The following is a 27,061-nucleotide window of genomic DNA, read 5'->3' on the forward strand; positions in this document are numbered from 1 at the left end:
TCATTAACAACCAGAATAGGTGACACTGATTAGCGTCCCCGTCTACTAGTGACCTGACCAGATCAATATTAATAGACTTGATATTTTACCCAGATTAAAAAGTGCCCCTTTAATTGTTTTGAGCAGTGTATCCTTGTGAGAAGGGATCAGGACTAAAACCAAGTTTTGCCATAACGTAGACCTCAAAGCATTTGCACTCAAGCATTTTAATTTATAGAAAAATTAACTGAAATTACTGCTTTCTTCTTTTTTTAAAACTAACTTTATTTATTTTTGCCGCTCACTGAGGAACTCCTGCTGGTCCTTGCTGTTATTCTGTTCCTGGCTTTTACTGCAGAGAAGAAGAAAATAAAGTGCTGTTATTATCAGCAGACGCCGTGGTAAGCGTGTAAAATAGAGTAGAGGGGGTCTGCTCTCACCATCAGCACACTGCACTTTGGGTTCCTCCCACTGCCCGTCAGCCTGGCACCGGACCACCGGTAGGTGGCGCTGTCTGAACCCTGGGTTGCACTGATAACGGACGATGGAGTTGACGGGGTACTCCGACCTCCTGTTTCCAAACATATGAGCGTTCTTCACCACGGGCGGGGCCCCACAAGACACTGCAGACGACAGCAGATAGTTCAAGGTTTAAAAAGCCAACAGAGTCCCTGTTTCCTGCAAATATCAACTCAACATGTTTCCCCGTTGACTTATTTTTTATGGTCATGTTATTCTGAACGGGGGTGGGGGTGGTCACTAATAACAGTTTGGATGTTTTGGAGATCTTCTACTTAACTTCAACACAAACCGACCGTGATTTTGTCCTAAAAAATTAAAACCTGTCAGCCTTGATGTGTTATTTGCAGCAGGCTATGGCTGAAGAAACTTTCCAAACGTCCAGAATTTGTTGAATTTTTTTTTGTTGTTGGTTGTTTGACTCTTTATTTGTGAGAGCATAAATGGTTAAACTTCAGCAATTTCCCTCTGGGATTATTAAAGTATGTCTGATTCTGATTCTGGTTCTGAAGCTTCTTGAGCAAGTAGCTCTCCAGACATTTGTTTTGGGATCACTATCCTGCTGAAGGACCCAAATCTGGATCCATTGTCAGTATTAGGACAGGGGCCACATGATTTGGGCCTTTACAAGCATCACAGATCCACCACCGTGCTTCACAACAGGTATGAGGTGCTTTCCACAAATTCATCACAGGTTTCACACCAAACCCATGTGGAGTGACTTTGTTGCAGAAAAGCTGAGTCTTAGTCTTATCAGACCAAAGTGCACGGTTACTGTACAGATTAGCAAACTCCAAAGGTCCACATTTGTGATGGTAGGACAGAATTGCATGCCTCCCATGTCTAATGGTTATTACGGAAAACCAGTAATCCTCTTTGGTTCTATAACAGTGAGCTATGGAGGTGTTTTTTTTTTAATCTTCCTGTAAGGTCCTCCTCACAGTGAATGGTGTCAGGATACATTTGGGCCTTCTTCCAGTCATTTTTCTCACAGTTTCAATTGATTGAATCTGTTTTAGGGCTCTGACTGTAGTTGAGGGAAAGTTTAGGTGAAGAGCCATTTTTTGAGCTTTGTGTCCTGTAACTGATGGGTTGCACTCTATATCTAATCTTCTTTTCTTATCTAAAATTCTTGAGAAAGTAGTTAAGCTAACCAAGTATGTGAACATTTACAAAGTAATGACCTACTTGAGGAGTTTCAGTCAGGCTTTAGAGCTCATCATAGCACTGAAACAGCTCTGGTGAAGGTCACTAATGATATTCTCATTGCCTCAGATAATGGACTTGTGTCTGTACTTGTCCTGTTAGATCTCAGTGCTGAATTTGATACAGTTGATCACAATATTGTCCTACAAAGACTTGAACATACTGTAGGGATTAAGGGAAAAGCATTAGGCTGGTTTAAATCTTATCTGTCGGACAGATTCCAGTTTGTTCATGTTAATAATAAATCTTCTTCAAACTCTAGGGTCACCTGTGGAGTACCACAGGGTTCAGTCCTTGGACCAATTCTATTTACTATATATATGCTTCCGATAGGCAAAATTATCAGACAGCATGGAATTAATTTCCACTGTTATGCTGATGACACTCAGCTATATTTATCCATAAATCCTGATGAATCCAATCAATTACTTTGACTACAGTCATGAATTTGATGACATCAAAAGCTAGATGACTTTAAATTTCCTGCTTTTAAATTCTGACAGAAGTTGTAATCCCTGGACCAGAGTCCTCAAAAAATAAACTTCTTAATCAATCACTTAATCTGGATGGTATTAAAATGGCCTCTGGTAATAAAGTAAAAAAAAAAAAAAAAGTGGTGTTATTTTTGTCCAAGACATGTCATTTAAATCCTATATTAAACAGGTTTCTAGGGTTTCATATGTCAGAAACTGTTGCTGAGCAGTGAAAGCCGATGTGACAAGTGAATTTCTCCAATGTGAGATCAATAAAGCCTATCTTATCTTATCTTATCTTAAAACAAGGTTTTGGAGTTACCCTTATTAGAAGAGATGAAGTCAAAATAATAATTTGACTTTGTTTCAGCGATTACTTCCTTATAATGTACTTTGCTCTGTTAGTTTTGTGTTATGCCTGAGGAGTGTGCTGCCTTATTTATGTTCATTAATGCTCATTGTAACTCCTAAGATAAGATAAGATAAGATGGTCTTTATTGATCTCACAATGGAGAAATTCACTCGTCACATCGGCTCATACAAGAAGGTGCAGAGTAGGGAAGGTGCATTCAGTTATATACAGTGAGTCTTCATATATACAATGGGTCAAAAAGAATACCAAAAAATAAAAATACAAAAAAGGAAATAGGAATGTAAATGTCTCATTTACATTTTTAGTGGTCTACCTATATAACTATATATATCTATATCTATATCTATATATATATATATATACATATATATATATATATATATATAAAACTACTGGTCACAAACATTTATTGCTTCAAGCCTGCAGACTGTATCAGATGGGAGGAGACAGCCAACATACCTGGTCCTTTCTTGCAGGTGAACGACAGATGGGAGGTGCAGAGAACATCATTCCACTTGCCGTTCTCAAGCCAGATCATCGCCACGCAGTCCTCTGCTGAGTTTAAGTTGTTATCTGGCTGATTCAGCTTCCAGTTCTCGTATTGCTAAAAAAAAAAAAAAAAAAATAGGAGGGTGAAAAAATTTTGAAAGATGTTCTTGCAGACATTTGCAGACTGTTTGCATGTCTTTTTTATTTCATCTCTTTATGAGCCATCAGAAGCCGTTATGAATTTTCTTTATGATATACATATCTAGTTGTTTTGTGTGTTTTTTTTATTTCTTTGGGAAACTGAATAATTTAGTATATTGTTTTTTGTATATGTGGTGGATTTGTGTGTTTTTGTAAAATATACATCCTTCGTCTTTTTTGATCTTCTTATTGATAATTTGTCTTTTTATTTCATCTTTGCTTGCTTTGCTAATTTCACTATTTACAAACCATGAACCGTGCCTGCAGGAAAAAAAAAAAAAAAAGATAAAGGACATGATCAGCTTTCTATATGCAGACACGCTGTATCAGATCTGTAGGTTCATTGACGCTTTCCTTCATTTTACACACACTGGATGGACTCTTCTGTCTCTGAAGCATCCATCCATCCACCTCAGCATCTCTGCTGACACAGCCGACCGCAGTCTGGGAGTCAGTGCAAAATCAAACCCATAAAGATAATTTCACCGCGGTTAAAATTATTTCAAGAGATTAACGTGGTCTCTTCGCCCCCGCCATGGCTGAGGCAAACGATCTCATATAAAGCTCTAAATTTTAACTACGTGACTGAAAACAGCCAAGGTGGAGCAGTAGTCTGCTTTGGCAGAGGTCGTCGCTTAACAGAACTTCTACTGGGGAAATCCCTGATCCAATTTGATAAACTAGACCTCATTATTACTTATTGCTTCTTTGAGTGTTTCTGTTAGATCCTTATTTCCCTCCCTGTCTTTAGTTTGGCTAATGAGTTTATTTTGCCACATCTGTTAATTCACCACATTTTCCTGTTAGGTTCTGCTCTCCTCCTGTCTCAGCCAGATCCCCCCTCTCTCTCTCTCTCTCTCTCTCTCTCTCTCTCTCTCTCTCTCTCTCTCTCTCCTCTCTCTCTCTCTCTCTCTCTCTCTCTCTCTCTCTCTCTCTCTCTCTCTCTCTCTCTCTCTCTCTCTCTCTCTCTCTCTCTCTCTCTCTCTAATTATCTTTAGGCTTTTCACCAGTCCTAATTGCTCCACCTGCTGTCCATTCTGTTTTCTCCTCTATTTAGTCAGCCAGTCCAGCTACGCTCATTGTCAGGTCCTCTGTTATGCTACTCCATTTCTGGTCTCCACCTTGTCATGTTCCTGGCTTCTGTTTTCTCCTGTCTGCCTGTAAACCTGTTTTTTTTTATTATCTAATAAATCACCATCACTCATCATGCGACTCCAGAACTCTTTCCTGCACTATGGTTTGACAACAACTCAAAAACAACTCCTCACAGTCGGCATATTATGAGTTTCTTTGGTTGCTTTCCGTCTGATGATGACACTTGTGTAACCCAGGTGTTTTGGGATAATCCAGATATCTTTAAAAATTAAAGTTATGTCACCCTTTCAATTTTCCACCCTGTCCACCATTTTTGGACTAAGTGTGAAATCCCGTGAGATTTTGTGGGATTTTAGTTTTCAAAAGTAGGGCGGTGCCCATTGTTTGGTCTTAGAGCATGCGGTGGACAGGGAAGTTCAGGGCAGGCTGCTGCAGTTTCTAGATGCCTCAAATCTACAATAAATGAGTTTTCTTGGGCTTAGAAATTGGAAGAAATGAACTGGCCAGGTCCCCATTTGATGGTGAGCTACACACTAGGCCTTTGGCCCAAGGAACCTGGATGTTAAACTGCTAGATCTCCATCTATGTGGTAAGAGGCTTTGTTGCCTGTCCCCACAACATCCAAAGGACTCTAGTCAACAGTTACATTTGCCAAAGACTGGCTCAGTTCTTTGGATTCTTGGACTGGTTATCAGTTCTACAAGTTGGACTATTACTGCGTGTGCAAGATTTCTGTTTGACAAAGTTTGTCTGTATATATTGTAAAACGTTTTTCCTAAATATAGTATAAATCACTTTCTGCACAATCTTACTGTCTTCAGTGTGTTAAATACAACCCTGATCCTCCCTGAGTCTAATCTTTAGGTCTTCTGGTAAATAGCCCTTACTTTAAATATGTATTGCCTCATTGTAACATGATTTCAGCATCATAAATGCTACACTAATTATTGCTTTGTAGCGCCTCTGCTGTACTTTGGGTTTGTTATGGAGGTGTTTTCCAGGAATTTGGAATCATTGAAGTCATTTATATCCAGTTTATAAAATAAATGTTCCTCCTTTCCATCAGTCGTCTGAAAAGCTAAACTAAACTCCTAAAATTCCAGTGTGATGCCCTATATTCACCAGCGGAGTGCCGTCAGTCCACTGGAAATCGTTCTCCACTGTTTTGTCGTTCAGGCCAATCCACTGGTTGTCCTGCGCAGTAGCTGTGGAGGAGAAACTCGCTCAGATCATTTTATTCTCCCTCATTTTTCCTCTCATCTCTCTGATCAGACTCAACATGGATCCCTCACCGCTGACAAACTGCTGCTCCTCTGGTGTGATGATGCTGACCAGGTGCGCGTTCAGGTCCCGGCAGCGTCTCTCTGCATCCAGCCACTCCTCCCTGTCAGAGAAGTGCAGGTAGCAGTTTCCCTGAAACTTTGTCCAACCGTCTTCACACCGCTGCTCCTCTGCAGCCATGAAACAGATGACATCATGAAGCAACGCACAGAACTAAAGTCTGACTGTGTATCTTTCAGGGTTTTAAGTTTCATGCAAGAATTCACATGTTGTATCTAACGGTATCCATTTACTTTACATGATGCACTGTGTTTCTATTCTAAAATGAAAAAAACATCAAGGTCTCCTTAGTGCTCAACTTTCCTGGAAATCATCATACAAGTCATGTGGATGTAAAATTTTGCATAGGGACATTTAAATTCCAGAAAGCTAATACATGGCATCCAAGATAAATAACTTTTAAGTTATTAAAGACATCTCTGGTGTTACAGAAAAGCACTTTGAAAAGTCCAAGATAGGAAACTGTAAGTTCTTGGAAAATGTGCTTTAGGATCTAGTACAGTGACTGTATATACATGTGAAACTAACTTGTAGATTTTGAAAAAGAAGCCTTTAGATTCTAACAACGTTTTATGAAAACGGACCTCAAAATTAAACTACTAGTCATAAGAAAGCACCTTGTGAGCCACTGTAGGTTCCTGGAAAGTAAATAGTATGTTTTGGGAAGTAAACTGCTAGTCTAACAAATACCCAGTAAGCTATATTAAAGCAACCTGCAGGTTACTCTAAAATAACCTGTGAGTCCTGAGAAAGTACCCAGAAAGTACCAGGAATATACCTCATAAACTATTTGAAGGAATATTCTTGATACTGGAATTTAACCTGTACCTTTGAGGTAAAGTAGCCTGTACATTTTCAGTTAAGTACTCCATAAGTTACAAATAAATTATCAACAAATTATGCCAAAGTATTCAACAAGTTGTTGGAAGGTGACCCATGACTTTCTGAAAAGTATTACACAAGTTGACTCTCTCCAGGCGCCTTTGAAGTAAGTGAAGTTGTTTCAGAAAGTTTTGGCTTTCTGGGTCTTCAGAAAGTCCCTTAGATGTTCTGGGAAAGTATTTTGTACACAAGCTGTAAGTTCAGAGGAATGTATTGAGAAAATTCTGGAAAACTACCCTGTAAATAGTAGAAAAGTATAACCCACAAGTTCCATTAAGGTAATATGGAAGTCCTGAGAAAGTAACTTCTAAGCTGGCAAACCCAAGCAACAAAAACACAGCCACCTTTCAGGACCCTCTGCAGTTTTTTATTTTGATAGACTTGAGGACGCCATCATACAGCTCCTTCAACAGACTCACTGTAATCTGGACAAAGCAGGAAGTACTGTGAGGATACATTTTCTAACACGTCTATCCTTTGTGGGGTTATGAGGGGGGCTGGTGCCTATCTCTAGCTGTCAATGGACAGCTGGAGATAGGCAGGGTACACCTTGGGCAGGTCGCCAGTCTATCCTGCGATAGAATATCCTCACACTGCTGTGAGGATCGTGGTTTCTGAATTTTTTTCTAGTGCATTTAATCCAGTTTAGTCAGATATGCTTTGTCAGAAACTCTAGAAGACTCAGGTGGAAGCCTGAATAATCTCCTGGATTGCTGACAACCTGACAGACAAACCACCGTTTGTGAGACTGAGGGTTCTCACCAGATGTATGACACCAGGCAGTAAGCAGCAATGGAGTACCACAGGAATCCGTACTCTCACCCTTCCCTTTTGCTCTGTACACCTCACATTTCCAGTTAAAGACAGACTCCTGTCATTTGCAGAAATGCTCCAATGGCTCTGGTCTGGTGTTTCTGAGACTGACAAGAAGCTGAGTACCGAGAGCACAGAGTTGTCCTTCAGTGTTTGATTCTGCAAAACATTCCCCTCTTCAAACAGAAACAGATCTGTTCAAGGTGACCCGTTTTTTCTATATTAGTGGAAAAAGGAATAATATCACAAGAATAAGGACAACTGCCAAACAGCTTTTACTCCTTGGGCAACAGGACTCATCTTTACATTGGGAGCCGCACCAAACAGTAATACTTTCTAAAGTTTACCATCTCTTTAGTTGTCTTTGACTGGCCGTTGTTAGTATTTATTAGCTGAAGCTGATCTCGTACCGATCTCACAGCGTTCCCCTCCGTAGCTGGGCAGGCATAAGCATTTGAAAGAATCTGCGCTCTCCACACAGGTGGCTCCATTGGCGCAAGGGTTGGGATGGCAGACTTCTGCCTCTGGAAAAAATGTCGGGCAGTTGACACTACCATTTTAGCGAGGTTTGAAGAGGAGATGGGGGGATTGGGCGAAGCACTAGTAGGTTAGATAAGGACTTTTGCACCCCGGAAAAAAGAATGCAAAACACCATAGGTGCTGCAACTTCTGATTCGAACTCAACTTGATGCAAGTTGTAGTACATTAAAAAAATTAAAGAAGTAGAATTTTTAATATTTCTAGTTTGTTATATTTGAATCAATCAGTTGCAGCAGGAGAATAGTGTTCAATAGCAGAGCAGAGCGAAGGCAATATGCAGGCAGAGCAGACCAGAAAACAACGCACACTTATGTGCCCAAGACACTAAACATGTTTATGTGGAGGGGGAACATCACCAGAGCAGAGCTGATGTTTGGCAAACACACGAACTGAGCAATCGTTTCCACAAATGCAGAGAAAACATGAAAACAAAAGGCTAGTACGATGCAAACCAAACCAAACCAGGACAAGACGGCAATGACGGAGTTGATGGGGAGGTGCAGTGAGACTGATGCATACATCGTTAACACAGTCCCATACAGAACAGTTTAATGAACAGCATGCTCAACACAAAACATGCAATTAAGGAACATGGACATCTATTAATGAATGAATGAAGTCACCAATAGGAGAGGAAATTGGGACGAGGCGGATAAATTGAAAACCTACCAAAGCAGAAAGCTACTCCTCCCTCTGCTGTGCACGAAGCATTACCACAAGGATTCGGTTTACATGGGTTGAAGGCTTCAAAGAGAGAAAGAATTTCATCAGCTGGTTGGTTTTGATTACTTGCTGTATATTAAAAGATTGCTGAAAGTTATGATTCTGCCCTGTCTTCACAGTTTTTCCCCCTTCATCTGGTGTTTTCTAATCCTGATCAAATCAAACTAACTCTATGGAGTCTACAACTAGTTCATATTCTTTATTGGCATCAGATAACCTCATAGGATAGTCATTATTTGTGAAAACAAACTGTTCCACTGGTGGGGAGGAGCGGTTGGTATTTAATGTCCTGCAGAAGTGAATATCATGTTGCTCCCCAAAACACCACGAGTAGAACCAACAAAAACACAAAGGTATAAAAGGCAAAGTGATCAATATCCCCAGACACAAACAAGCTAACAGAAGAGATAAGTCTAACATACCTTCCATGAGGTCTGGTGTCTGCACAAAGGCCGGTTTGGCTTCTGCAGGAGGAGCTGCCAGTCCTGCTGGGACATTTTCTGGACCTGGAGTCACATAAACTCTGGAGGTCTCTGCCAGTTCAGCTCCATCCTCTGTCCCTATGGGATCTGTCAGAGCTGGGTCAACTGATGGAGCGGGTAGGACTGCCAACAATGGATCAGAAGAATCTCTAGAAGAAGAAACCCCTGGCATGAAGATGTAGTCCCTGGATAAGTCTGTGTCTTGGCCACCAGAGTAGAACCCACTGCTGCCACCACTTGCTTCTCCACTGTACTCCACTGAGCCCTCTTCTAGCTCCAGAGGCACTTTAGCATCTCCAGATATTTCTGTCATTACACCCTGAGTGATAAATGTAACACCACCCTCTGACGTGGGTGTAGATGTTTCAGATCCAGAGAAACCTGATCCAGAAACCGCCGATCCAGAATAAGAAATTAAACTTGAGATTCCAAATCCCGAAAACTGTCCCCCGCTTCCTGGTCCAGAGCTGTAGAATAAACCCCCAGAGACCTCCTCATGTTCTCCAGAAGATGACACAATGAGTTCAGTGAAGCCTGAACCCATGAAAGTCACACCGGTAAGGTCAGAGCCACTTCCAGAGCTCGACCCACTATGATCGCCACTGGGAATCCCAGATCCTGAAAAGACTCCAGAACCACTCACATCCAGTGGTTCTCCACCAAGCGTGTTCTCCTTCTTGGCAAAAGTTTCATCTATCGGTGAGATCTGAGCATCTCCACTTCCAGAATCGTCTCCAGATTGTCCACTTCCAGTTAGAGGTCCAGTTTGCCCAGAACTACGTATGGAAGGATTTTGTTCAGTAAAGTTAAATCCAAACCCAAACATATCTCCACTTCCACTGAGCTCTCCGGAACCAGCTCCAGACAAAGAAAAGTTAAAAACTCCTGTGCGTCCTTTTTCAGCCTCTGCAAATGCCTCTTGGTCTCCAGAACCAGACAGATCTCCAGAGGTAACTTGGTCTCCAGAACCAGACAGATCTCCAGAGGTAACTTGGTCTCCAGAACCAGACAGTTCTCCAGGGGTAACTTGGTCTCCAGAACCAGACAGATCTCCAGGGGTAACTTGGTCTCCAGAACCAGACAGATCTACAGAGGTAACCTGGTCTCCAGAACCAGACAGATCTCCGGAGGTAACTTGGTCTCCAGAACCAGACAGATCTCCAGAGGTAACCTGGTCTCCAGAACCAGACAGATCTCCAGAGGTAACCTGGTCTCCAGAACCAGACAGATCTCCGGAGGTAACTTGGTCTCCAGAACCAGACAGATCTCCAGAGGTAACCTGGTCTCCAGAACCAGACAGATCTCCAGAGGTAACCTGGTCTCCAGAACCAGACAGATCTCCGGAGGTAACCTGGTCTCCAGAACCAGACAGATCTCCAGAGGTAACTTGGTCTCCAGAACCAAACAGATCTCCAGAGGTAATTTGGTCCCCAGTGCTAGGAGTAACTCCAGGACTGGACTGTTCTCCAGAGGCTGATTCAAAATCTGCTAAACCAGAGCCAGAACCGGAAATCTCCACAGGGATGGGAGGGACAATGGAAGAAATATCTAAAAAAAAAAAAAAAAAAAAAAACAGATGCAAACCAGATACTTTAAGGGTCACGGGTAAAAACCAAAGAAACCCATTATTTGAACTTACCGGTCCTCAATAAGGCACCAGCTGATGTCAGGTTAGGCAGAGCCTTCTGGATCCCTGTGATGTTCAGTCCAGTTTCATTTCCTTCTGCCAGAAAGTCGGCTGCAATAATCGGTCAATAATAGACAACAATGAATCTCCTGCTTTAATAAATATTTACTGAAACCATTAAGAACGTCTCTGAATGGCGTTTACCTCTTAAACAGTACGCATCATATCTGGCATCGGGTTCAGGGTAGTGTGTCTGGTTTGCGTACAGCGTGTACACCCCTGATTTCCCTCCTCCACACCCAGGACGGGGGCTGTTGATGGGATAGCGGACGCTGCGGTCCAGCAGCCAGCCTGCGCGACACTTGTCCAAGCCCATTTTCCAGGCTGCGAAGAGCTGTGCAGTAGAGGCCAGCACCGCACTGTGGTTCTCACAGGCAGAAATGGCCTCGTCGTAGGTGAAACCCTCAGCAGATCCCACATGAAAAACCTCTCCTGTGCAGCGGCAGCAGGACAGGAACACATCTGGTTATGCGGCCTTCTGGGAATTAACCTTTCAGGTAGGACTAACATCCAGACTCACCTTTGATTCCTTCAGTGTGGCAGTAAACATCGTGTCTCTCATCAGCGGGTCTAAGACCATATGACCGAACTCCAGGTTGATCCTGGAAATCTCCAGCACACTTTTCTTGAGGAAACACAATGGAATACCTGCACAAAAGCAAGTTCAGAGCCTCAGAGTCTGAGAAAAGATTTGCTTCTGGAGGTTCAAAACCCGTTTTTAGGTTTACCTCACGGTCTGGTCCAGAAGCCAACCAGCATCACATTGATGATATCCAGTCTCGTATGCTTGCTGCAGCTGCTGAGGCGTGGCCATGGAGCCTCCGACACGCTGGCAGGCCACCTGGGCCTCAACGAATGTGAAAGCATATCGGCCAGTTGGTGAGCGGTAATGGAAGACCACACCATCTTATTGAAAGAGAATATAGATTTTTTTTTTTTTATAATAGACCCATGATGGACAGCCCAAAAGCTAGATCCACAATTTTTCCACTACATCTCTTTGTTATCTTCCACCAAAGCTCCACTTTAATAATCTTGATCTGATGTTTCCAAAGTTCTTGAATGTTTTTTTTTTTTTTACTTTGTCTGGTTTGTTGCTCGTTTTGTTTGCTAATACCACTGCTGCAGATTTTTAACCTGACTCGTGCCAGACGTATGTTGCTCCGCCTAGCTCCACTTACATCCATCTGGGACTTCTCCATAGGAATTGCCTTTATTGAAGGCTGGGCCTTATCAAAAATTCTTGCATATGATTGGATAAGCCACTTGTCTGTCATCTTTATCGACGTGCTATTTCAACCACTCACACCGAAGCTAACCCGTGATGCTGATAAGACCGACGCAGGAAAAACTGTCATTTTATTGACAGTGAGCTGACAGGAAGAGGGGGAAGACAGGCGGCATAGCGCCGCGGGTCGGAGTCGATCCCGGGCCGACCGCGTCGAGGACTAAAGGTCTCCTAACATAGTTAGCGCTAACCGCTAACCGCTCCGGGGCGCGTCCGCTGCAGATGCGGACGCGCCCTGGAAAACAAAATTTGCCAAATCCGGTAGGGAGAAGGGCGAAAACATGGTTTCCACCAACAAAAGCCTTCAGAGGCGTTCTCTGATGTTCTTTTAATGAAACAATATTAGGTAGATTGGACAACACGGGAAAAAATAGCAGCATCAATGTTAACGCTTGCTTCCTCGACGAGCCGCCATTGCTATCAAAACAGTCCCACGTCATGGTCGCATCTCCACTACGTCACATCTATGAAACTCCAGCCCTGGTTGGAGTTATGAAAATTGGTTGGAGAAATCACTTTCTATGGGTGATGTCCCAGATGTATGAGAGTGGAGCTAGGCGGAGCGACATACGTCTGGCATGAGTCAGGTTAGCAGATATTAGACCTTTCGCAAGAATGGTGATTGGCAACTTTAATGCAGGAAAGCCTGGCAACCTGGAAGAAAAGATGTATGACCCAAACTGAACTGCAGTTATCGTCTAAACACTCAACAGTTTGATCGCTGACCTGCAGGAGAGACGACGGAGGTTTTGCTGGGCTCCCTGAACACAGCCGGCTGGTTGCTGACAGCCTTTACAAGGCTAAAGGTGATCTCTGCAGTGCTTGTTGGCTGAGGAAGTGGCAGCTTGCTGTGGCTCGCCCTGTAGGTGGAGTTCAGGTCAAGTGGTCGCTGAGTCTCCACCTCTCCAACTGCTTCACTCTCCGTGGTCGTCGTCGTGCTGAAGAACAGCTCTGGACTCTTTGTCACGGTAGTAACGATCAGAAGGCCGCTTCCCTCGTCGGTGCCCGAACCTTCGTCGTCTGGGGAGTCTGAAGATAACAGGGGAAACAAAAGAGGAACAAATCAGGCCAGACAGGATCGAAAAAAAAACATTAAACACAACTTTTTCTTAAATAAAATCACACTAAACACATTAAATGAAGGTTATCAAGCATTCAGAAGCATCCAAACAGCAGCTGGTGCACACCACAGGACATTTTATTGTGGTTATTTATTATCCGGATATCTGTCAGCTTTAGTCCAAGCCAAGAGTCTTTGGCAGCGGTCCCTGAGGCATGGCTGTTGTTAGGCTACGCCAGACGGATGCCAGGGCTCTCTGTCTGGGTCCTGACCACTTCCAGAGCCCGTCTGTTTTAAAATTAGAGCAAATGAGCTCAAATAGTTTTATAATTATGTCATGGTCTTAGATTACAGAGACAATCGTCACCACGGAAAACAGGCCTGATAACTAGTGCTTGTTTTACCCATGTTTGGTAAATCGGCCCCTCTTGGTTTCCATCCCAGGCAGTGGCCCCTGTGCACCAAAATAAATTACTGAATCTTTTGCTTCCTGACTTCATCTCGGTTAGAAATAGCTGTTCTTAAACAAAAATATTCAGAAACCCAAATCTAAGCTGTGAAACCAGACTGTGGAGGGAGCTCTGGTAATAAGTCTTCATCCGTCTCTCACAATCAAAGAGGAATTTTCCACATTTCTTTACAGCGTTGATTCGGTTTATTAAAGTTTGCAGACAATAACTTCTGTGGTGCTCTCTTAAAGTCACTAATATAACTCCTTGATTATGGTCAAGGTTCACTGCTGTGTTTGGGGTTATGGTCCTGTAGTTTTACTCGTCCTAAGGATGTTACAGATCTTTGCACTCTACCATTTCATGTAAGCGAGGCCTTCTTCTGGCATGCCATACTTGTAATTAACATTAACATTCAATGTGAGGCCTGTAGAGTCTATGAGAGGCTTTTGTCTTTTCTCTGAGCATTGCATGGTCTGGTGTTGGGGCAAATCTGCTGGTAGTTCAAGAAAGACTGGCACTTTAGAAATGGCCTTATGACCCTTCCTAGATAGATGGATGGTGACAGCTGCTTTTCTAGGGTTATTGTTGATATCTTTCCAGCCTGGCATTGAGTTAACACACCTACTCAACCTGCCGCCCTTGCTGACAGTCAACGGATCAAATGCATTTGATCAACAATACTTTTTACTTCTTAACATCATGTGGAAAAAATACACAAAAATAATGCTGTGTTTATTTCCAGTAAACATCTTCTTTTAAGAAAAATAATGACAGTGAGAAAACTATGGGTAAGATAACTGTTAATATAACAGATAGGCACATAAGTGTATGAATTTGTAAATGTAAGTCAATAAATGTGAATAAACGTACAATTTGTGTTTGTTCCTTGTCAACTCATACATGTTTCATCAGATGTTTCATCTGTGATAATACAAGTTACCAAGTTCCAACTTCGCATACAAGTCACAAATTTACGAGTACGAATCTACAATCCCTGATGAAGCAGTTTCACGCCTTGCAGTTAGTGGCAGTAATGCACCTGGAAGTTGTTCACCAACCACTATTAAAGAAGAAGAAGGAGAAAAACGAAGAAAAACGAACTTGTGTTCTCACAGATGAAACATCTGATGTAACAATATCATTATCACCACCAACTAATAAGGAGTGTAACAGTTTTATTAGGGGTTGTAGATTCGTATTCATAAATTGTATTTGGAATTCGTACTTTTATGTGTTGTGGCAAAGTTGTAACTTGGTAACTTGTATTTGTAACTTCTAAACTTGTACTCTCACAGGCAAAACATCTGATGTTACACGTATGTATGAGTTGACAAGGAACAAATACAAATCTTACATTTATTCACGTTTATTGACTTACATTCGGACACCTACACAGAAACCTACGTGTTTATTGACAGTTATCTTACCCCATAAAACTGTATTTTTGTGCACATGAAGTTATATCTCTATATAATTATCACTTTAAACTGTAGTACGTCTTTGTATGAGAGGTAATAACCAAAGTAAGGATGATTTCAGTAGCTCAGGCCTACCTATATAACAGAAGGCATCGTAACGGGAATCAGGAAGAGGGTATCCTGTCTGGTTGGTGTGGAGATACACGGTTCGCACCCCCAGCAGACCTCCTCCACACTGTGGCCGTCGAACATTGATGGGGTATCGAACGCTGCCGTCTCCCAGCCAGCCGGCGTTGCAGACGTCCATCCCCCCCTTCCATGCGAGGTAGAGCTGGCCTGTGGTGGCTAGCTGAGCTCCCTGGCGGGAACACGCCGACACAGCCTCGGAGAAGCTATACTTCCTTGCAGAAGTAGCGTGGAAAACTCTGCCTGTTCCAGGCAAGAAAGTTTAGTTTGAGAAGAGATTGAAAAAAAAAAAACAAGACACCACATTGACTGTGATAATGTACCCGTCATCCTTTCTGCAAAGCAGTAAACATCATATGTCTCATTGAGATCTCTCACGCCGTACGTCCTGACCCCAGGAAGTTCTTCTTTATCACCAAAGCAGTTCATACGAGGCTCGTGGATTGGGTACCTGTGATTCATCAAAACATTTATTTTCAATATCAAAATGAGAATCTTTTATTTTAGAACTTTGAATTCTTCTATTAAAGTTTCTTTTTTCAAATGAACAAAACTTTTGGCCTCGATTTTTGCTTCGCTAACACCTCTTTAAACTGGCAAACATGGTAAAATGCAGGTAAAAAGTCTGTCAGGACATCTCGGATCTGGGTAAACACCAACAATTGTCATCTGTCACTTACTCACCGCACTGTTTTATCGGACAACCAGCCGGCGTCGCACTGGTGGAAACCATCGTCGAACGCCGCTTGCAGCTGCTCAGGAGAAGCAATGACTGCGCTGCTCATGGCACAGGCTTGCTTTGCTTCCTCAAAAGTCAAAGTGTAGCGACCCATAAAGGACCGGTAGTGAAACACGATACCTAAATAGGTGGAAGAAAGGCAAATCTAATTGTATATGACCATTTTTGCACCACCAGTATATAAGTACATTTGATAGATATAAACAAAGAAACAGTAAAAGCTATTAAAGCTGTGAGTCGAGCTTATTTTAAGGATCAAATCAGCTCATTTTCTGCTTATCTCAGATCTTTATGGAGTGGGTTGCAGACACTAAACGCTGCCTCCCTGTGTTTAAAAGTAAACTGCTCTGCGAGAAGCATGTCTGATTTTAAAAAAGCCCTGAGATGTATTCAGTCCAAGACCAACAACAAGATTTACACCGAGACAAACTTCTGAATCCTAGGTGCGCAAAGGAGCGCTATCACAGATCCTTCCTCCCAGCAGCTTCTAGATTTTATAATCTCCGCTGCGCCCAACAAACCCATTGATTGTTGATATCTGTGCTATTTTTGGTCAATGTCAGTAGTGATGTTAATCAATATTGCTAATTTGCACACTTGTTTAATTCTTTGATCGTGCTTCCTTATTTCTAAATGAGTACCTTGAACATGGACGTGCACAGTGTCATATGTGTCATCTATGCCACTTTGCACTTTACAGCGATATACTCCTGAGTCACTGGAACGCAGCTCAGATATCTGGATGCTGGCATCTGCTGGGTGCTGGGGGTAGTTCAGCAGGTGAACTCTGTCCAGGTAACCTTCGCCGATGCGCACCCTTCCCTCCAAAGCCACAAGGATGGTAGTGTCCTTTTCTTTTGTGACATGGCTCCATACAATGCGATGGGAAAGGGGGTCGATGGGGGGAGCACCGGGGTCTTCCACGGTGTGGTCCTACAAATGGACAAATGTGGGTTTATTGATACGAACAAAGAAAATTCAAGATTCAACCAACCATCCATCCACTGTCTTCTGCTTATCTATGATCAGGTAACGTAATCAGCACATTCTTGAAGACAACAGAATCATCTGTTTCTCCAGCAACGTTCTCCAGCTCATTCTTGGAGATCCCAAGAATGACCAGAAGATAACGGTCCTCCGGCAAGTGGAAGGGTTTGATTTTATCTTTACGCTGTCTTGACTGGGTTCATTCTTTAAGAAGCAGTCAAACACCCACTTGTTCCGATTGACTTTTAACTAGTTTTATGCTAGGTTGTTGCATTTATGCTGTTTTATCTTTTTATACTTTGTGTTTTTTATCCTGTGAAAGGTGCTATATAAATAAAGTTCACTTGCTTACTCACTAAATGATGTCCATGTAAACTAAAAACAGCCCTGGAGATAAGCGACAGCCCTGCTGGACTTCAATGTATAATTAGAACTAGTTTCAACTCTGCAATGAGAAAGCAGTCACAGACTTCGGTTTAAAGGGCTGAAATGTCCCTTAAAGCATCGCCCGCACTTCCTACTCCTAACGCAAACAGTGTCAACGAAACACCTTGACAGTGTTGTAAGCTGCAGTATCTCTGCATGGGTAAGGCAAGGCAAGGCAAATTTATTTATATAGCACAATTCAGTATAAGACAATACAAAGTGCTTTACATGATTAAGATATAGCAAAATAATAAAATGTAGATAGAAAATAGAATAAAAGCAAGTAGGGATAGAATGTAGTAACAAAAAAGAACATTAAAAACAGTAAAACTGTTTAACTAGAACAGTAAAGGTAAAGGTGTGGTCCACGCTCTGCTGCCAGGACAAAAACTATTTTGATTTAAATTCACAATACATTTACTCTACAGCAAATTCTTGGTATTTCTATGAAATACACAAAAAATATAATTTTACTATTTAAAACAAAAAGATAGCCCCCCCTGACCTGGAAGTGGCATGGCAGTAACAGGGTTCCTCCCAGCAGAGGGCGCTGTACGCCCTGCAGAAGAACGCTCACGCTCAGTGTGTCCTCTGGATCTGTCCAGGAAACACCAAAAAATACAGAAAATTCAGCAGGAAAAATGGACTGTAATGTTTTTAAAGTGAAAATGTGCCTCTATAAAACCAATATGGCTGTAAAAACACATCATTTATAGATTTCTTACCCATTAAGGATCCCTCGTCGAAAAAATAATCAAATGTTGCAGAGGCGATGCAGAGACACGAAGACAGGAGCATGGAACAAGACAGGAACATATTTTACCTTAAAATGGGGGAGAAACATAAAATTAACACAATTATTAATCAAAGTCCTTAGGATGCTTACTGAATAATTTTAATTTATTTTGCATTTTGATTTCAGAGTTTTTACAGTTTGTCTAAGAATATTACAGATATTTTAACTCCCTCCTATTTCAAGATAACACAGCTCATAATGACAATTATTGGTGCCGTTAAAAAGACGAGTAAAAATAATAAATGTCATAAAATAAATGTTTTAATGCAGTTGCATATTCTAACTCTAAAGGTTTTCATCAACTACCAACCTGTAATTTGAGTGAATTCATTCATTAGGGGCTGTGGCTATATCCAATAAATGAGAAAAATAAAAAAAACTGAGCTATAGTTCAATATAACGTTATAATTTTATTACATTATAATGTAAAACTTTCCCTATTTTTATATTGTAATCTTATGTTGTAAAAGCTGGTTGAATCAAATGAGCGATTAAATGATTAGAACATAAAACCTTTTAATTTTTACTTTTTAAATGCATGTTCACGAGAGTGATGGATGTCAACCTCCTTCGTTTTAGCAATTAAACATTTGTAGGTTGTAACATAAAACTACAGCTTTTATGTTCATACAATGAAATATCAGGTTCTTTTGATATAAATATTAAATAATATGGAATTTAGCTGTATATGTCGCAGGATAAATGTTTTTTTTCTATGATAATGTGATATTATTGATTTGTTTTTGGCCACTCGCTGAAATGGGAAAGACAAGAGAACATGCCATTCTGGTCAGCTTTAGTTTATCCCCAAAAAATAATCAGAAACTTGGAGGAGGTCGAAATTTTTCACCTTTTGCTCCCAAACTTTAGAAAATATTGCTTTAAAATATTAGACAGTTTTTAGTTTTTAGATCTATTGCAAAAAAAAAACATCGTCTATCAATGATGCTTGGCCCGATTTGAAATGCTTCTATTAGAATAGAATGTTTTTTACTGTCACTATGCATCATTGTACAACAACACTGATTAATTAATATAAAACTGATAGATGTGTCCATGGTGGGAACTGTGATCAACAGTCCAGGTGTGTCCAGGAGTCCTTCCCCTCCATCTATTGATGGCATAATTGCCTTTTCTGCCCCTGATGTCTCTGGTTTTTAAGTGTTTTAATATCTGCTCGTGTTCTGGTTTTATCTCTTTTATCTATCCTATTTTTGTAGAGATCTTTGGGCAAACTTGCTTTAAAAAAAAAATGTGGTTTGGAAAGAAATTGGACTGGCAGTATGGTGGAGGATGTGTGATGCTGAGGGCCTATTGTCTTCCGTAGGCCCTGGGAAATAGCGCAGCATTTTAAAGAGGCGGCTGGCACAGGGGTTCAAGTAGTTGTCTTGCAATCAGGTTGTCGGTTTGATTCCAGTGACTGGGCCACGCACTTAAACCCAAGTTACTTACCGATGTCTGTATCGGTGAATGAATGTGTGCGCATTAGTGAGTTTGATTGGTTTAATGCGCTATGAGTGGTCAAAACTACTAGAAAAGCGTCGTATAAATTCAGTAGCTTTACCAAACTCCTGTCTGGTGGCTTGTGCCACCCAACAGAACAAGATTTATTATTCAGCAGTATTTTTTTTCATTTTTTTTTCTTTTTCTTTTTTTTTCTTTTTTTCCCCTTCCCCCCCCCCCCCTTTTTTTTCCCTTTTTTTCATTTTTCCTTTTTTTTTCCTTTTTTTTCCCCTCTATTCAGCAGTATTAAAGTCAACAACATTGGGTCAAATTAACCTTCTTCCGTGGCCATCTTCAGTCCTCAGACCTTAATCCCCTGAAAAAATGCATTAAAGGTTGAATTTTATTTTAAAAACAATCCTGTGCTGCAATTAAGGAGATTTATTAGCGCACATTTTCACCAGGGAAGTAAATATGGAGGTGCCCTAAATTAACATTTTCTGTAATTTGACTTAATTTTAGACAACTTCCATTGTCGAGATTGGTTGAATTTTGTCCTCTTCAGGACCGGACTGTGGCGTCGCGTTTGAGCCGACTACCAACCCTCCACCCATCCCCAAAGAACGCATCATGGCTGCTGTGATGACACCCAATATAAACCGCACGTGTCACTTTCCGCCCGTTTCCATCACGCTGCAACACTGCTCACATTCAGGCAGGAGGAGAGGAAAAATGTGAGACATGATGGAAGGAGCTCCGACGAGACTTTCATCCTTTTTTGGTGACACATTTTTCCTGTGAGGGCGCAGGATTTGGGATGAGGCATTTATATACATAATTAGTCACATTAGTCGAGGTGCTTCAGTCCTTTCCATAAACAATCAGCCTATTTATGATCTAATCTGGATAAACTGGTTAAAAAAAAAATCATGACAAACCTTTTCTATTTTTTCCATTCTCACACATAAATTACCTTTTTAGCTTTATTAGAATTAAAGGCAGTTTAGTCAAGCATTTACTGTACAGGGATTGGTGAATAGTAGAGAAATTAGCAGTAGAAAGCATGTCAAAGAGTCATGTTAGTATTTTTTACAGTTTCATTATAATTTCCTCCATAATACTGTCACAAAAAGATGAATATCTTAGGCTTAAAGATTCAAAAATTCTTTATTGTCTTTGCAAATATGGCATAAAACAAAATTTTGGTGAGTCTCCTCTAACAACATGAAATATTCACATTTAAAATCCCATCCCCTCCTTGTTCGTTTGCGACATCAATACTGATAAATGTGATCCAGAAGAACAGCACAGGATAGATTTCACAGTTTTTGTAAAAAAAATTATGGAAATAGTTTATCTTAATCGGATTTTTCTACATCACAGAAACCTGTCATTTTACCAGGGGTGTGCAGAGGCTCTCGTCCCTAGAAGCTCCATTTCCCCCTGTTTATATAACGAAAATATAATATATAGAATAATTTAAATAACAAATTATGCATTAATGGAAAGCAAATGGTAAATGAATACATGGTTCAGCTCCAGACTTTTTATTTGAGACCTTACATGGTTTCTTTTTTCCCCACATCAGTCTTGTTTTCTCACTCAACATGATCTGCCAGAAAGACAAAAACTGTCTAAACAGAAAATAAACTTTTGAAGGCTGGAGATCTGGTGATGTGTATTGCTTTTAAAATACTGTCTGGCTCCTTCAAAGGAGAACTTTATGCAATAAATAGTGATTCATCCATAAGTAGACTCAAAGGCCATCAGGTTTTTTTAGATCATGGAGGAAGGTCCATCTGTCAGCCAAACTGCTGCCGCCCTTCGGCCCAGCAGCGGTAGAAAGGGCTTTACCGTGCCGCATCACTGCCTGGTTTAGAAACTGCTGAGTAGCTGACCGAGCAGCTCTCCGGAGACTGGTTGAAATTTCTCCGGATGTCTTTTTCTTAGTTTTTTTAACCGCTTCTGGAGGACATTTACCAAACTTAATGTTGCAATAAGACCTGACTTAACACGCCTCTTTCATCATTTGTTCACCCTGCAACCTTTTGGCAGATGGTACAGACACTGCCAGACTCAGGAAGAGCGTTTACCCAACTGCCATCACTGAACTGAATTACATTTCCCTTATCCCCACCCTTCTTAAAACCACATGACCAACATCTCTAGAAACTGAACAAAACATTTACTTTAAAAATGTCATGACTGCCAAGTCAATTTATTTGTGGTCAATAGCCTTCTACCTGCTTTTCGTAACTCAGTTTTATGTCAATCTGCTTGTTTTTTTCTGTTTTAACTGTATATTACTGAGGTGTTTAAAGGGGAGTGTGTATATGTGTGTGGGTGTACAGTAAGAATAACAAACAAAGGGAGGGGATTTTAAATGAGAATGTTTGCCATTCTTGACTCTCTGAACCTCTCTGTGGAGAGCTGCTCGGTCAGCTACTCAACAGTTCCCAAACCAGACAGATCTGCAGTAAGTTACAGCAATACACTTTCTACTGTAGTCTGGTTTGGCAGACAGGTTCCTTTCTCCATGTTCTAAGGAAGTCTGATGGCCTCTGGGTGTAGATTTGGACGAATCCTCCTGAATGCCTTCCTTCGAAAAAGCCTGACTTTGCTGCAATCTTTTAAAAATATCCTTATCACCAGATCTCCAGGCTTTCAAAATGCCTGCAGCTGAAATATTTTTTTTATTATTGTTTGCTGCATTTATCAACGCATATTTTGAAACGTTACTCAAATCAAACTCTATTTTAAGGCAGCTTATGTTGCTTTAAATGGAGCTTCTAGGGCCAAGAGCCGGCCAAAACTCTTCACATGCCTGTTAAAATGCCAGGTTGTTGTAATGTACAGAATGAGACCAAAATAAATGACCTCTATGCTTTTTCCACAAATATTGTGAAATTTGTGCAGTTCAGTGGAAAAACAGATCTGCTGGAGGGAAACTGTAAGAGAAACCAAAAAGCTTTAAACTCTTAAAGTGAAAGCGCTTTCTGATTAGTTTTCAGCATTCAGTCACATTGAGTTCATGGTTTCCAGCTATTATAGTTATTCTGATTCACCTGAAATAAAGTTCGCACTGCGAAAAGGGAACTAAAAGTAAGCAAAACTTTCTTAAAATTAACGTATTTGCCCTTAAATAAAAATGATCTGCCAATGGAATGAGATTTTTGCACTTAAAATAGGAACAATTCATCTCCATCATCTTAGTTTAAGTGCAGTATATCTAATTATCTTATTTTAGGGGTGAAAATGCTCATTCCATTGGCAGATAATCTTATTTACATGCTCAGTTTAAAGGACAAACACACTCTTTTCAAGAAAATGTTACTTACTCTTACTTCCCTTATTGCAGTGCTTGAGTCCTGGAAGAATTCCCCTAATTCTCTTTGCACCTTTTAGCTACATCTATACATGCATCTATATACTGTGGCACAATGAAGACAATAACTGGAGGAAATGTGCGAGAACCGTGATAATAAAGCAGCTACATAAAGTGGCGTTCTACAAGAGGGAACAGTTCTCTATTCTGCACATGTCCAGACAAAGTAGAAGGCCTTTTCTCCAAAAAGAAAAGTCAGACCCCCTAAGTCTGACTAAAACATCTCACAATCTTTTGGGTCACTATGTTATGATTTAATGGAACCAACTAAGAATTTGGGCTCATGGTTTCAAATGCAATGTTTGGGGCAAAGCTGCGAGGCCCGTCACCAAAACAGCACAGTGTCCACTTTAAAGCACGGCGTGTGAAGCATCATGCGCTGGAGTTACTTTCACTTATATTTAGAGCTTTTACCAAAGTGGATGAAATTATCCAAGGTTCCTAATGTCAGATGTTTTTTACCCAGAACCTTGAGATGTCTGCTAGAAAGCTGAACAAAAGGATGGATTTTAGTCCTCGATATTACCGTAGTAGGTTAAAGTAACTCTCCGAATCGACCAAAGAGCGGCTTCACAAGAAGGAAATTAAAGTTTTGGAGAAGCCCAGCCAGCGTTCAGAGCTAAATGTGTTCCCTCTTTCTGGAAAGGGTCTGACAGCTAGCTAGCTAGCTTGAGAACTAGCTTGAGAGCTAACTGACTAGCTTGATAACTCGCTTGAGAGCTGGCTAGCTAGCTAGATAGCTAGCTTGAGAGCTAGCTAGCTAGATGGATGGATGGATGGATGGATGGATGGATGAATGGATGGATGGATGGATAGATAGATAGATAGATAGATAGATAGATAGATAGATAGATAGATAGATAGATAGATAGATAGATAGATAGATAGATAGATAGATAGATAGATAGATAGATAGATAGATAGATAGATAGATAGATAGATAGATAGATCTATCTATCTATCTAAATCTAAATCAAAATCAATAGCGCATTCATTCACTATATCTAAATCAAACTAAAATTAAAAATAAACTAACAAATGTAAACACACGAAGGAAAAGAAAGTGTGTTGGTATTTTTTTGCTGCACTGTGACATATTTCCGATTGGAGACGAACAATCTCAGAATAATGTGTCGGGCCAGACTGGGAGGAGCGCCCAGAAAGGCTCAGCTGGGTCCAGTGATCATGGAGATGATTCCTTAAAAGGGATGTGGTCTAAAAAAATCTAAGAAGGGGTCTCCGGTGCTCAGAAAATGTCCCTGGAAATCCTCAAATAGAAAACTTAACTTTAATATGTGGAGTTGGATTAATGTTGGCGTCTAGAATGGCAGAGGAAATAAGAAATACCAGTAAGTAGATAACCTGGGACAGGAGCGGAACCTATACTTCAGGTGGTCTGGGGCTTATCCGCATCTATCCATTCATCCACCTTGTCGGAGTTGAGTCGGGACATTCTGGTCTTACAACAGATGAAACTATCCAACACCCAGTTTGGCTCAGTTTGAGGATTAATTAACGGTTTGGAGAGAGCCCATCCAGAAACCATCAGAGAGCTTTCTCAGCTTAATCTAATTTTACCTCATCTGCTGGGGATAAAAAGTCATAAAGGCACGATACCTGACCACTGGGTTTACCGTTCACTTTGAGGACCGGCTCAATGCCAACAGGAAGTGCTGAAAATCCAGGTGTTGAAGATTGAACCCTAAGCTTAGTTGGTCACTATGAAAATGGGCTGCATGGGGAAAACTTATCTGTCACAATTTGACCCAACATTTGTCCCTTGAGTTTCAGATGTTTGTTTTTTTGTCCAGAAATTGAGAGAAAAAAGCTGCAGAAATCCAAATAAAAGCTTGGAAAGACCTCAGAACCTCTGGAGAACTGCTGATCAAGAGCAGAAATATTAATTTTGAATAAAACCTGGAGCAGAACCATTGCAGGCTGCAAAAATGTTTGAAATCCTTGCAGCCGTATTAATCCTTTCAACTGGGATGTAGCATCTTCTAACTTTAGTTTGATTTTTTAATCTCTATCGCTAAAAATGTATTGTTTTTTAGTTTTGGTTGGTCTGATCCGTTTCTCTCTTTATGTGTTATATATTAGCAAAAATAACTTTATTACTCTTATTATCTATTATCTAATTACCTTGCAGCACTTTGGTACAACTTTTGCTTAGACAGTCCTGAAATTCTCCCATTTTATAAGAAATACAAATTTAAAGATCAAAAAAATCCAGGTGAAACAGGTTTTGGCTTACCTGATGTAAAGCTCTCCTCAAGTCAAATGTGTTTTTTGGCTGAGCTGATCTGTTGCTTGTTGGGTCCTGAATTTAAACGTCCTGCAGAGAAACAGCAGCAGCAGCTCAGGATGCTTGGAGGAGCACAGAGGAAAAGGTTCTGGACCGGTCCGGCTGTCAAACCTCAGAGTGGAGCAGCCACAAAGCTGCTCAAACTCTGACTCTCAATTTGACCTTCAAAATAAAAGCTCATGGCCTCTGACAGTGTTTCTCACAATAATAATTAATAGTAATAACAACAAATGTATTTCTCAAACACTTTTAATCAAAGTGTTGTACCCAGAGGAAAACAAACCCACCAAAAAATAAAATACATGCAAAAAATATAAATAAAGTTCTAAAAAGAAACATTAAAAGTGATAAAACCAGCTATAAAATCTGTAAGAATCAGAATTAAAATAGTCAGTGAAATAAATATAAAAAGTGCCCATTTGAAAATAAAAAATTGAATGCATGACAATTCATAGTGTAAATATCATATTAAACAATATCTTTCTTCTTCTCACTAAACAACATTAAATGCACACGCTTGCTTAAGGTTTTCCATAGTTCTGTAACTTGTACAAAATGAATAATTTGCTCATTAACTGTGTTTTTGCAAACCATCGAGACCTCTACAGCTCGCTGCATCCATGTTTTCTCCGTGCATCGCTTATTTGTAGCACTGAGCATGAATAAATGAAGTAAATGAGTTTTTTTCTGCAAACTAGAGCATTAAAAACAAGATGAACTGAACTGAGTCATTAACGAACTCGTCTGAGCGAAATGTACCCGTTTGCTTTGGGTTTTTGTCAGATCGTCTGCCTCCTCCATGAAAAGTTTGTTGTTTGATTGTTGTAAAAATTGAATAATTAAATCTTTCACCTGTAAGGTTGTTCAGCGTCTTTTGTTGGACCTGATGCCTTGTTCATGCTGCATTTGGGTCCTTTGTTCACTGCTTACACAGGCCTGGTTAAAAAACCGGTGATTTTTTTTTTATGGTTTGTAGGTGTTTGACAAATCAGGTAAACTGGATGCTTTTATTTTGAAAGGGTCAGACATCCTTGACTCATTTTTGTGGTTTAGTGAGTAGAAGAGTGGGAAAGGCTGTGAGTGTGTGCACCATCCTATGTATGGCAGTGCTGAGGTAACGAAAGGAGGAGCCAGCCTGTGTTAATAATTAGTCCTTTTCATTTCAAGCAGTCTCTTCTAGTTATTAGCTGCTGTTTATTTATTCCAGATTCTCCTCAGAGACGGAACGACAACGGGGACAGAATCAGATCCTGTGTCTCTGCAGTGATGATGGATGATGATTTAGCCCAGAGGGACACAGATCCCCCTCACGTTTCTTCAAACGGACACTTTCTCATTCCTCGCCTCTTTAACTTCTGCGGTTGTTTTATTTTTCCTCCTTCAAATAGAGGAAAATAGCGGGCCAAAGCGGGCACAAAGCTCCCCTTTGAGTTCAGTTTGCACCGAGCACTCACAGGACAGGAAACAGCGATTACAGCACGTTCCCATGTCTGAAAACACTGTTGCCTCGGCTACAAATGAACCTTAATTGCCTGAAGACTGCAGTTTGTTCGGTTTCAGTGGCTTTAATACGAAGCTAGAGCTTGAGTTGCTTTTTTTTTTTTTTTTTAAATCCTGCTTCAATGCTTCCTGGCTGCTGCAGGGTGCAGGAATCAGGAGAGTGATGCATTTTACGGGGAGCTCCCTGAATTTAAACTCAATCTGGTTCAAACAGCAGGAGAAGGCCCGTCTGTTCCCTCTCTGTACGGTTAGCCTTAGTCACCAATTGTTCAA

At 40.8% G+C, this 27,061-nt stretch overlaps 1 protein-coding gene across 1 annotated transcript; it reads right to left on the bottom strand.

Moving 5' to 3' along the window:
- Nucleotides 1–263: 263 nt before the first annotated feature.
- LOC105938833 (aggrecan core protein) lies at nucleotides 264–25,342 on the bottom strand. The gene is made up of 20 exons (XM_036135694.1): nucleotides 25,238–25,342; nucleotides 18,085–18,182; nucleotides 17,865–17,956; nucleotides 16,588–16,879; nucleotides 15,892–16,066; nucleotides 15,531–15,658; nucleotides 15,157–15,450; nucleotides 12,818–13,120; nucleotides 11,532–11,709; nucleotides 11,324–11,451; nucleotides 10,948–11,235; nucleotides 10,756–10,854; nucleotides 9,057–10,664; nucleotides 8,581–8,655; nucleotides 7,782–7,895; nucleotides 5,628–5,786; nucleotides 5,458–5,540; nucleotides 3,010–3,154; nucleotides 420–602; nucleotides 264–331 (listed from the first exon to the last, which is right to left on the bottom strand). The coding sequence occupies exons 2-20, from the start codon at nucleotides 18,173–18,175 to the stop codon at nucleotides 264–266; spliced, it is 4,503 nt and encodes a 1,500-aa protein (XP_035991587.1). The 5' UTR covers nucleotides 18,176–18,182; nucleotides 25,238–25,342.
- Nucleotides 25,343–27,061: the final 1,719 nt, after the last annotated feature.

Source organism: Fundulus heteroclitus, chromosome 4 (genome assembly GCF_011125445.2).
Source record: "Fundulus heteroclitus isolate FHET01 chromosome 4, MU-UCD_Fhet_4.1, whole genome shotgun sequence".
Lineage (NCBI taxonomy): Eukaryota > Metazoa > Chordata > Actinopteri > Cyprinodontiformes > Fundulidae > Fundulus > Fundulus heteroclitus.

Bases quoted from the DNA above. Each gene is read 5' to 3' on its own strand.
- LOC105938833 (XM_036135694.1), bottom strand. From the start codon at position 18,175: ATGTTCCTGTCTTGTTCCATGCTCCTGTCTTCGTGTCTCTGCATCGCC. The intron at 11,710-12,817 runs GTCAGCGATCAA...TCTTTCAATAAG, and splicing joins CTCCGTCGTCTCTCCTGCAG to ATGGTGTGGTCTTCCATTAC. The intron at 11,452-11,531 runs GTAAACCTAAAA...GCTTTTGTGCAG, and splicing joins CTTCTGGACCAGACCGTGAG to GTATTCCATTGTGTTTCCTC.